Here is a 12,232-nt window from a genome sequence, read left to right as displayed (position 1 = left end):
ATTACTGTGGGCGTGCAGGTATATGTGGTATTTTTTTTCTTTTTCTTTTCCTTTTTTTTTGAGACGGAGTTTTGCTGTTGTTGCCCAGGCTGGAGTGCAATGGCATGATTTCGGCTCACTGCAACCTCCGCCTCCTGGGTTCAAGTAGTTTTTCTGCCTCAGCCTCCCAAGTAGCTGGATTACAGGCATGTGCCACCACGCCTGGCTAATTTTTGTATTTTTAGTACAAAAATTTGTACTAATTTGTTTCACCATGTTGACCAGGCTGGTCTCAAACTCCCGACCCAGGTGATCGGCCTGCCTTGGCCTCCCAAAGTGCTGGGATTACAGTCGTGAGCCACCATGCCCGACCATATGTGGTATTTTAAAAGGGAACTCCAGATTTGATTAATTGCAGATATTTTGTTAAACTCAAGCCTTTGTTGAAAGGTCTGGCTTCAGTCTTTCAGCGAGCATTATTTAGCCTAGTCTGAGTTTTAAAACTTTTGAGCCAACATTTTATAGAGAGAGTTTTACATAAAAAGGTAAAGGATGAATTGGAAGATCTGGCACCACTGGGCGGGCATTCCAGCCTGAGAGCAGTGCCCTGGAGCTGAGTAGGGAAGGGCTTTGCATTAGCTGACATGGCAGGAAGGCGACTGCAGTTGTAGGAGTTTGTGACCCTGGCTTCAATGGCTCAGAGTTTAACGTTGTTTGTAGAGAACACCCAGGGAGGGGGTTTTTCATGTTTTGAGTGGACACAGCAGGGTGGTTGTCTTTATGCAACAAAAGGAATGCTTGTAACAGAAGGAAAAAAAAATTCAACATAGGCATACTGCTCAATCAAGGGGAAGTCAGGTGGTCTTTCTGAGCTTTTCTTCTCCTGCAAGGCAACACTTTTTACAAATCTATAGCTTCAAGAACAAAACAGAGAGTGGCTATGACCGGTCCTGTGTGTGTGGGGAGCCACACGCAGGCAGGAGGTGCCCGCTGGAGGGTGTCCATAACTGGAGGCCTATGTGTTTGGCGGCCAGCTGAGCCTTCTGGAGTAGCCAGATGTTTTCTGATTCTGTAGCTCTGGCTGCCTGTGGGGAGCCCCCTTTGAGCCATGTTGAGGAAGCTGTGATCTGAAACTGTAGCTTGGGCCTTTTGAAGCCCCTCACCTCCTGCCAGGGCAGAGTGGGCCCCAGATGTCTGCAGCATGCTGTTAGGGACACTTGGGGAGAGATGCTTGCCGCGGTTCTCACGTGCAACCTTGTCCCTCCTGGGTTCCTGCCTCCTGAAGTGAAGGAAAGAGCTCAGATGAAGAGGTGAGCTTGTGGATCAGCTGCTGTGCTCCATGTCATGGAAGCTTTTGTAAGACAATTTTTCTCTCCATTCCATGACTAAGACTAAAGGCAAGTTTTCCTGCCTTAGGGTCTGGGGACCACATTTGCATAGTCCCTTCCAGATAGATGCTGTGTTCACCTGCCTGAGGTTCTGTCTGCCTGGCAGCATGACTGTGTTGTTCACCATCCTCTCCTGCCAGCAAGGGCTCTGCTATCTTGTTCTGGAGTAGTTTGCTCACCAGTGTGGAAAGGCAGGACTGGCCGTGGGTTTGCTGTGTTGTGGCCATCCTGTGCCCTGGGATCCTGTGACAAATCCTGGTCTGTGAACTTTGCTCTGTCCCCGAGTTCATCATGAAGTGTCTTGTCCAGAATCCAAGAGTCCTGTTGCTGAGTTTCACACTGTTTAAATGGATGCTGCAGCCTCTCTCCTAACTCTGACCCCTCACAGAGTTCTCCACCCTATTAATCTACAGAGCCCACACATCAGAGACACAGGCATTTACTAGAAAGGCAGTTTTGATTTTTAGATATGTGAGAGCTTTCTCAAGCTCCTCACATCCCGTCAGCTTCTGGACCTCTCTAACCTGACTCTGCCCCCACCAGCCTACTGACAGGGCCTTCCTCCAAGACTTTCCCAGTAGCTTCCTAGAGGCAAAACCCAGTGGATGTTTTCCAGCAGTTGATGCTATTAAGTCATCCTTCTTACAGTGCTTTCTTCTGGGCTTCCAGAACTCTCGCCTCAGCCCTCCTCTGCATCCATGACTAGCTCTGATCCTTTGTAGGAGACTTCCTTCCACACACTTGCCCCTCTGCCCTAAATATTAGTGCAGATGCACCTTTCACCTGCTACCTTGCCCTAAGGCACTTTCCACTTATTTTATTTTTAGGCCAGACATCTAAATTGCCAAGAGCAGGAATCTATTCAAACTAGCTTATGCAAAAATGCTGACTGCCTTAAGAACACGGGAAGATCTCATGGACTCCAGGGGCAGAGGTTGTGCTGGGCCTCCCTGGGGCCCAGGCCAGGGAGGGGAGAGTCAAAAGGAACCTGAATGTCTGATTCCATTTCATGCCTCCTTCCCGCTCATTAACCATAAGCCTGACCTGCTTCTCCAGGCTCTCCCTGGGAGCCAGCCACCTGCTACTCCCAGTAGGCTTGCTTTTTCAGCTTAAGCACTTAGCTAAGTGTTTCTCCATGCCCCAAGGGCTTTACAAATGTGATTTTCTGTTGACTCAGCTATTCCACTTCTAGGAACTTAATCTTGAGAACATATTGTGAGAGTTGTACTAGGGTTTAAGTTCATGAATGCTCACCATAGAATTATTTATGATGGGGAACAGGTAGAAATACTTTGAGTAGCCAATAGTAAGAGGTTGTTAAATCACTGCTGATATATTAATATGATAAACCTTTATCATATTTTTCAAAATGATTCTGAATCCTTTTTGAAAATAATTTATTGAGAAAATAAGATAAATTGAAAAAAAGATGTGAAAGTATATGATCTCAATTTTAAAAGGTATGCATATTCATCATAAAGTATACCAAATATTTATTAATAGTAGTTATCTCAGGGTGACAGGATGGCTGATGGCTTTTTTTCTATATATTTTTGTAATTTTTGTTATTTTAAATACAACTCAGTGCAGAACTAAGTCCTCTTGGAAGCTTCTCTCAGCCTTCCAAGGCTGGGCTGTGTCCCTCTGAGTGTTCCTGGTATTGGACACACGTTCTTATTGTTACACTTACTAAGTGGTCCTCTATTTCTTGAAGTGAAAGATTGTGTGTGTGCATTTTTATCTTTCTTGTACTCAGGAAAGTACTGATCATGATTGATAGTAAATATCTGTTGGTTGTAGAAATTTAAGTCAACAGAGAAACATTTTTGCTAAGTTCAAACATTTGCTAAGTTCAAATAAATGTCTGTGTCATTTTTCTTCAAAGATGGTTAGAATAATGTTTTGGCTTCCCTTTTCACTTTCTGAGCAGCTTGGCGTTGTATTGATCAGATTAGTGATAAAGTTGATTATTAAAGTTTAAGAAATATAAGTATATGTAGCTGGGTACTGAGGCTCACACCTGTAATTTTAGCAACACAGGAGGCTGAGGCGGGAAGGTCCCCTGAGCCCAGGAGTTCAAGGCTGCAGTGAGCAGTGAGCTGTGCATCACTGCATTCCACCCTGGGTGATGGAGTGAGACCTTATTTCTAAAAGAGATGTATGTACGTGAACATGGTTTAACTGTTGAGATTTATACAACTTTTTATTTTGAAATTATTGTAGATTAACATCCATTTCTGGCCAGGCACAGCGGCTCACGTCTATCATCCCAGCACTTTGGGAGGCAGAGGTGGGTGGATCACCTGAGGTCAAGAGTTCAAGACCAACCTGGCCAACATGATGAAACCCTGTCTCTACCGAAAATACAAAAATTAGCTGGGTGTGGTGGTGTGGACCTGTAGCCCCAGCTACTCAGGAGGCTGAGGCTGGAGAATTGCTTGAACCTGAGAGGAGGAGGTTGCAGTGAGCTGAAATCATGCCACTGTGCTCCTGCCTGGGCCACAGAGCAAGAAAGAAAAAATCAATTTCTAAAAAATCATACACAGAGATCCCTTGTACCAATTTGTGTCCTTTACCTAATGTCTCCCAATGATAGCGTTTTGCAAAACCTTAAAAAAAATCACAAACAGGATATTAACATCCATATAGTCAAGATACAGTCATTATTAGTGGCGGTTGTAGCCAAACCCATTTTCCTCCCACCACCACCCCCTTCTTAACTTCTGGCAACCACTCATCTGTTCTCTATTTCTATAATTTTGTCATATCAAGAATGTTACATTGATGAAATCATACAGTATGTAACCTTTTGGGATCTTTTTTTTCTCTCAGCATACTTCTCTGGAGATTCATGCAGGTTGGTGTGTGTGTCGGTAGTTTGTTCTTTTTATTGCTGAGGATGCTGTGGTGTGGATGTACCACACTTTGTTCAACTATTCACTTGCTGAAGGACATCTGGGCTGTTTCCAGTTTTTGGCTACCTGACATACATGTACAATTTTCCATGTGAGCTTAAGCTGTCATTTTTCTGGGACAAATGCAAGGAATGCAGTTTCTGGGTTGAATGGTTGTTACAGGTGTCTCCTTTGAGAAAGTGTCAAGCTCTATTATAGAGTGGCCGGGCCGCTCTACATTCCCACCAGCCATGCCTGAGTGACCCAGTTTATCTGTATCCTTGCCAGCATTTGGGGGTGTCACTGTTTTTTATTTTAGTCACCCTGAAAGGCACGAGGGACATTTTATGGTAGTTGCATTTTGCGTTTCTCTAATGGCAATAGAAGTCAAACATTTTCTCATGGGATTGTTTGCCACCTGTACATTCTCTTTAGTGAAACGTCTGTAATTTTTTTTTTCATTTTTCTAACAGGATTGTGTGTTTTTTTGCTGTTGAGTTTTGAAAGTTCTTTAGAGTCTGGATACCAGTCCTTTGTTGGATATGTGGTTTACAAAAATTTTCTCCCAGTCTGTTTGACTTTTCATCCTCTTCATATGGTTGTTTACAGAACATAAGTTTTTAATTTTGGTAAAGTCAAGTATAGTATATCAAGTTTTACTAATATAGATGGTACCTCTGGTGTCAAGTCTAAGAACTCTGTCTATTCTTAGATCCCAAAGATTTTTCTCGTGGGTTTTTTCTAAAGTCTTCTAGCTTACATTTTACGTTTGGGTTTGTGGTTCATGTTGAGTTAATTTTTGAATAAAAGGTAAGGTTTGTGTTAGTTTTATTTTCTGCCAGTGGAAGTCCCATTGACCCAGCACCATTGATTGAAGAAACTGTCCTTCTGCCATTGAATTACTTTTGCACTTTTGTCAAAAATCAACTGAGCATGCCTGTGTGGGTCTATTTCTGGGCTCTCTGTTCTGTTGCATTGATCTGTGTCTGTCCTTGCACCAATACCACACTACCTTGATGACTGTAGCACTGGGATTTCAAACATTCCAATTCTGATTGTTCTCTTGCCAGCGCACTTCTCCTGCTGCGGCCCTCGGGAGGCTGACTCCTGTGTCTGTCCTTGCCTTTCAGATATCTACGTGTATGCTGTCCTCGTGTGCTGCGTGGGGATCCTCAGCATTCTACTCTTCATGCTGGTCATCATCTGGCAGTCTGTGTTTAACAAGCGGAAATCCAGAGGTAAGAAAACAGATAAGGTCATGTCTGGGATGGGAGCACACCCTGACCACAGACGGGCGGAAGATGCTAGGCAAAGTACCACCTTGGTGGAAAAGTGCATTGTGAGTCAGGGATTATTTATCTGTGATTGTGGGCAAAGTGAGCAAGCTGTGTTTCCCTTGGACTCTGCTAAAATACACTGTGGCCATCATTGACATCACTGAATTTCCCCTTTCTTGGTTTCTGAGGCCCCTTCCTGCTGTCAATCTCCCTGACAGTCTGTGGTGTCAGATGAGCCTAGGGTTGGATTTTGACTCTGCTGTTTGAGGCTGAGGTTTGGGGCAAGTTCCTGAGCCATTCTGAACGTGAGTTTCCTCATTTATGAAAGGGGATTGACACCCTCTTCTCTCGGTGGAATGTTCTTATGAGCGTTCACTTTCAGGCAGGTGGCACTTGGGAAGTCTTCCCCATTCTTTCCCTGACCAGTCTGAGAGTTCCCTTCTGTCTCCTTTCACTTTGGTGTCCCTGTTTCCCTGCACTCTGCCCTCAGCCCCTTCCTGCCTTCTGCCTTGCTTCTCAGGAAAGTATAGTTCTCCTGACTCTTGTATCTCTATGAACACTGCCTGCTTTCTTGAGAGTCCCTGCTGCTCCTCAAGTCCCAATTTCACTTGCCCAGCAGCTCCTGTTGGAGGTCTCCTTTGAGAGCCTCTCCCTGTATCCCACTTCAGAATCTCCAAAACAGCTGGGAACACTGTGACTCCCAGAGATGACCAGGGTAAGAGCCGAGCTCTGGAACTGCACCAACTCCGGTTCCAGTGGCTCCCTCACTTACAGGCTGACAACCTCCCTCTGTGCCTGCCTTCCTCATCTGCGACATGGAGGAGGCAGGAGTGCAACAGTCTCAGGCTCATGGTGAGGACTAAGTTACCAAACGAAAGATGCTAAAACCCATAACACAGGCTCCAGCAAATTTCCTGCTTTTATGTTGACATACGACTCTAACTATACACAATAATTGTCACTATTAGCTTAAGGTCATAGAGCTTGGAAATGTTAGATTCAGTGGTCACGGCTTGAGGGGCCACTCCAACAGTGACTCTGTGCAGCATTAATGCAGGGTGTGGGCAAGGCTAAGGGACAATGAGGGAGGCGACACATACAATGACAAGTACCCATGGGATGCTGTTTCCATCCTAGACCTTAAGGGACAAGGGGAGGGGAGATTCCTGGAATGGACCATGCAATAGCTGCAGCTTTGGGAAAGGTGTCACCATTAGGGGTCTGCAGAGAGGAACTCAGCTCCTGACAAACCAGGAGGCAGCTGGGCGGGAGCCAGGGTGGTACACTTCTCAGGCCCTCTCCCCTCCCCACTTGGATCTCCTGTTGCTATTGCCCTTGGTGCCACCCACCAGAAGCCAGGGGGCCGGGAGCAGGAAGGTGCCTTCAGGGCTGAGCAGGGAGGACAAAGGTGGACAGGAAGCTATAGGACAGTGGAGAACTCCAGCACACTCAGCAGTCAGCGATGGGGCAGAGGCTGTAGCATGGGTATCTTTCCTCTGGAGCCCGTGCTTTCCCACCAGCCTCTGCATGTGTCTCTGTGCTGTCCTTCAAAGCCAGCTCCAGGGCCTTCCCCTGCCTCCCTCATCAGTGGCAACGCAGCTTTTTTTCCTGTTCTCAACCCCTGAATACTCCTGTGAGCTTGTGGCATGTTGCACTTGTGCCTTGGCATGAGCCTCCCTTCCAGAGGACAGTGTGTGAGGCAGGCACCACACATTCAATTCATTCTCCTTGGAATTTGGCTCAGGACAGATGCTCAGCACATGGTGGACAAATGGGTTTATTTCCCACCTGCCTTACTCCCAACTGTTGGAGTGTGGAAGCCACATAGGCAGTTTCCAAGCTGGGTATGGTCTGAAGGCACTTTTGCCTGGGTTCAGGGGCATGATCGAGAGTCTTCATGGGCTGCAGGCCCTGCTAGGCCCTAGACAGGGCCAGGGAAACAAAGCAAGGCCAAAAAGGGCAGACTGGGACATGTGGGAGCACCTGGCATCCTCCTCCAGGCCTCACAGAGAGGCTTCAGAGAAGGGGGATCCCAGCTACCTCATCCCCACTGAAGTGGGCCTCAGATGGTCCTGTGTGTACCTGTGCACAGTGCCTGAAAGCCCTCCCCAAACCCTAGCTGTCCAGAGCGTTGTCTGAGCACCCATTGTGGGCCAGGAACCTCATGTGGCCTCTCCATGTGCTTATGTGACCCTGGATGAGAGCCACACCACACTTATCTGACAGCACAGCTGAGGAGCTTGAGAAGGCCCTGAAACCAGGGAGTGGTAGGATGAAGCTGGGCCCCAGTCTCTCAACTGCTGGAGTGTGGAAGCCACATAGGCAGTTTCCAAGCTGGGTTCCCAAGCCTCCCATGTTTCTAGTCAAGAAAACTTTAGCTATTAGAGGGCTGACCTTGCCAGGGGAATTTTTCTTTAGCCTTCCATGGGAGTTGTTGCTGAGGCTCTTCCAAGACAGCTCTAGCTGGTGCCTGCAGCTCCCAGGAGTTTGGTTTTGGTTGATTGCAACTCCCATTGGCAGGCCCAGTAGCCTTGGCAGGGCAGGTCTTGCCCCATGTACCTCTAGGATCAGGCATCTTTCAACTCATTGTGGGGCTCAGGATGGAGGACCATGCATGATGGGCCTGGGTAGTCTCCTTCAGCTGGACCCAGGAGTCTTAGAACAGCCCTGCCCAAAACTTCAGGAGCAGACCATTCATCTGGGAACCTGCTCAAATGCAGATTCTGATTCAGGGTGTCTGGGGCAGGCCTGCAATCCTGCATTTCCAGCCAGCTCTGCTGCTGGTGTGGGGCCATGTTTGGAGTAGGAAAGCCTTAGAGCTGTTCTTACCTCTATCCCACCAAGCATCCTGCTTTTACAAGTATTTTGGAATGATCTCTACTATTTTAAAATGAAATTCATAGATGAGCTATACTATCTGTACCCCCTCAAATCAACTTAATGCTTTATAATTAAAGGAGAAATAAGAGGAAAGTAATTTATAACACACTGAGACAAATTCTAGTATTACACCTCTTCTTTTAATCAGTGTGAATTTCAGAGAAGATGATAATCCTTTATATTTGATGCTTGAAATAAATGCTAGGTAAGCACTTGTCTGTATATACAAAGACTCAACATGCAGGGGACAGGGGTCAGCATAGACAGACACAGATGGGTCCTAATATCCAGGAGAGGCACTGCCCATGGTGATGGGATTCCTAACATCCCAACTGTTGGTAGGATTTTTAATGAAAAAAGACACTCTTCGGCCAATTTGCAAACCCTTTAAATGTTCATTGTGCATTAACATGGAGAAAATACATACCTCGTGTTTCTATGTAAATTGGACTTAGCTTCCAGGCTCTCATGAACAAGTTTCCTCTTTTCTACATGAATGTCAGGATGGTTATTCAAAGTCTATAGGAGAAATCTTCATTTGTGGACTTTCCTATATATCACAGATGTCAAGCTTCCCTGCCACTGCCTATCAATGGTCAAGGATTGTCCCCAATCAGTGCTATAATCAGAAACATCCCCTGAGCGTTCCAAGTTGTCCTGTGGTTGGGGGAAGGGCAGGATTTTCCCCCCTGGAAACCATGGGCTTTGAACTGATTATTCCCCGATCCACTGAACTGGAGGAAACAAGGCCTCTGGGACCCCCTGGGACAGGCTCAGCAGAGGGAGTCATGGTGCAAATGGAACACTGTCTGTGAGTGAGTCTGCTTCTGCCATGCTCTGTCTGGGGTGTAAGTGGTCACATCAAGTCCCTGTGTGCTAGCTGAGAAGGTGGGGACATGCAGAACAGTGGCGAATTGCCCAGATATTGCTCAGGACCCATACCCCACTTCTTCTGAATCTAAGCCCTGTGCCTTCCATGTAGGGCCACAGCAGAAGCTGTTCTCCCAGAGCCATGGCACCACCACAAGGGTTTCGAGGGTGTTCCTTCCCCTAAATCGTGCCCAAGAAAGTGGTTCAGGCTCAGTTGGTGTTCCAGAAGCAGATTGGCAGGTAGATTTACAGGTAGATCTGCATGGATCTGTAGATCCCATGAGGCCTGGAGTCTTCCTAACTTTTTTCTCTATGAAATTTAATAACCAACATGATATGATAGGACAGAAAAGATATGATAAATATAGCCTTGTTTTAAGATGGTCAAAGACTTCTTTCCTGATTTTGAAGGTGTAACTAAGTATAGTTGCCTTTCCTGTCAACACACACTGGTAATCCCAAAATGTTCAAGGTATCTCCTGCTACGTAACAAATCCCCATAAAGTAGTGGCTTAACACAACATTTATTTGTTCAAGATTCTGCACTGGGCTGGGCTCAACTGGGTGGTTCTTCTGGCAATGTCACCTGGAGTCATCTGTGTGCCTTCAGTCACCTGAAGTTGACCAGGACTGGAGATCCAAGGTAGTACCACTTTCAGCCCTGGGGCCAATCTCTGAGACAAATAGGACAGCAGAGCTGGTGACATTTCTCTCCCTGTGGTGTCACCAGCAAGGTAGCCATACCCCCCGACTTGCTCCAGGCTCCAAGGACATACCTAGACTGCACGCTGGCACTGTGTCACTCTCCCACATTCTATCAATTATAACAAGTTATGAGGACAGGACAGACTTAGGGAAGAGCAATAGTAGTGAGGAATGTGTGGCTATCTTTAAATCACCACTCAAAGAAGACTTTATTGCTGTCTCTTCTCACTGCCAGGCTCAGTGGGAAGCAAGGGAGGCAAAGCAAGCAAGGAACAAGTTCGAGGATGCATAAGGGATACTGCCCAATCATTCCTGGTGGCTGGGACACAATTGCAACCACCTGTGGGGCCTGAGGATTGGTGGGGCTGAGCTGTTACCCCAGCAACCAGCTGGTTCCTGAGGAGCACGGCCTATTTGCATCTAAGCAGGTTTAGAAGGGGTTTGGGTCATGGGACTGACAGTGATTCCAAAGTCTCAGGCTCTAGCAAGTGCCAGAGCTACAGCAGGCACAGGGCACATCCCCCTTTATCAGGCTGCACCCCAGGATGCTGCTCCTTTTATGGATTATCTGAAGGTGGCCGTGGCTCTCATTGCAAGCAATCAAGCATTTGTAGACCAAGTCATGTGTGTCCAAAGAACCCACTGATTCTCAGAAATGACATCACTAAAACCTGCAACACTCTTAACTTTCAAATATAACATTCTGTCATTTAATGCACTGCACTATAACAAACTTTGCATCACCTCAATTAGAATTACTGATACATCTATACACTACTGAGAACAGTGCTTGGTTCGAGGAAGATACAGGCCCTTGTTCTGTTGATGGTTTCCAGGCTCTCTGTGCAGTTGTATGTTTGTTGGGCTTCCTTCATCCTGACCACATGCAGGAGACCCAACCCCTGCTGCATGTGTGGGAACTGAGGGCATCAAGGTATGCAGGCTGCTCACACACATGTGGACAAGAGAGCTGAGTCCAGTACCTGCTCTCCAGCACCCACAGCAATATCTAGCTGGAAAGAGGACATCAGAGTAGCTGGTTCCACTCCGGATGCAACCCCCAGTGGAACCTTGAGATAAACACAGCCCGTCCCATGAGCCAGGAAGCCACAGGCCAGCCCCTCTTCACTTTCAGCCTTGCTGCTTCTCTGCCCTCACCCCAAACCTGACACTGCTTTGCCTCTAAGGGCTCTCAACATTCACATGAGCTGGAGCTGATTGCACACATATGTTGCTTGCCAAGCACAAACATGCTTTCCCCTTTCCTCCCGAGCTGCGAGTCTCCATCCTTGCTCTTTGTTGTGCCCGCAGTGCCAGGCATCTCCTCCCAGAGCCTTGACAGCACTGAGTCACCCTGGGAACCACCAATCCTGGTGGCCCAGGGCCCAGCCTGGAATTATTCTGCTGGTTCCTCAATCATACTGGTTTCCAAAGGCTTTTGCTTCTTCACGAATGAGTCCTGACATGCTGCCTTGGAGTGGCTCCAGCAATCCAACCTTTTGTGTCTGAGCTTTTAAATGTGCAGTTTTTAAGGCACAAACTTGAACTAGATAGGAAAGAGGAGTGGCCTGGCTTCTTTCTCTGTACTCTTCAGTGTGAGCTGTGACACTGGTTGGTTTGCACAGATTGTGCTAGAACTGGAAACAGAACCTCCCAAGGCTTGTTAAGCACCCATGCCTTCCCTGTCCCAGGTACACTCTGCTTCTCCATGAGGATGAAGCTAAGAGCCTGTGGCCATTCCTTCCAGAGATGCAAGAAAAGGGAGCTAGGGGTTGCATCCCACTCACAGCCAGACTCGGGTGGGGAGGAGGCCTCCAAGCACAGAATGGGGTATCTGTGGATGAGAACCTGAGGATGACCTGGGGCCTTGGAAAGGAGGAAGGACTCACTCATCTGGAGTCAGATACCTGCACAGCTGGAGTGAGATCTCTCTGGTTCTTCAGTGGGTGCTGGGAGGCTCAGTTGGCTTTCTCGTCAGGCCCCCTGAGCACCCATCTTTCCTTTGTGGGGGTTGGTTAGCCTCCCCAGAGCACTGGACTTGGAGCCTAGATTCAACGTCCCTTATTTACATAGTGGATCTTCTGAACTCCCACTCTTCTCTAACGTTGGAATGAAGGTTCCTCTTACCTCTTGGGGCTGTGGGAGTTACTTTCTCTGAGCTGAGTGGCTTCCCTTTCTGGCATGGGCAGCTGCAGGGGCACCTTCTCATGTGCAGGGCTCATCCTTCCTGGGTTGCCCC

At 47.3% G+C, this 12,232-nt stretch overlaps 1 protein-coding gene across 1 annotated transcript in view; it reads left to right on the top strand.

Moving 5' to 3' along the window:
* The window catches only part of VSTM4 (V-set and transmembrane domain containing 4), an 89,792-nt gene that overhangs the window by 26,627 nt on the left and 50,933 nt on the right, over positions 1-12,232 (top strand). The window contains exon 3 of the mRNA XM_011950394.1: positions 5,392-5,499. Coding sequence (XP_011805784.1) covers positions 5,392-5,499 — 108 coding nt within the window. The remainder of the gene's footprint in view (positions 1-5,391; positions 5,500-12,232) is intronic.

The sequence above is a fragment of the Colobus angolensis genome, unplaced genomic scaffold, assembly GCF_000951035.1.
Source record: "Colobus angolensis palliatus isolate OR3802 unplaced genomic scaffold, Cang.pa_1.0 Scaffold306, whole genome shotgun sequence".
In the NCBI taxonomy this organism is placed as follows: domain Eukaryota; kingdom Metazoa; phylum Chordata; class Mammalia; order Primates; family Cercopithecidae; genus Colobus; species Colobus angolensis.
Note: the sequence above shows the minus strand (reverse complement) of the source record. Positions and strands in the feature narration are given on the sequence as shown.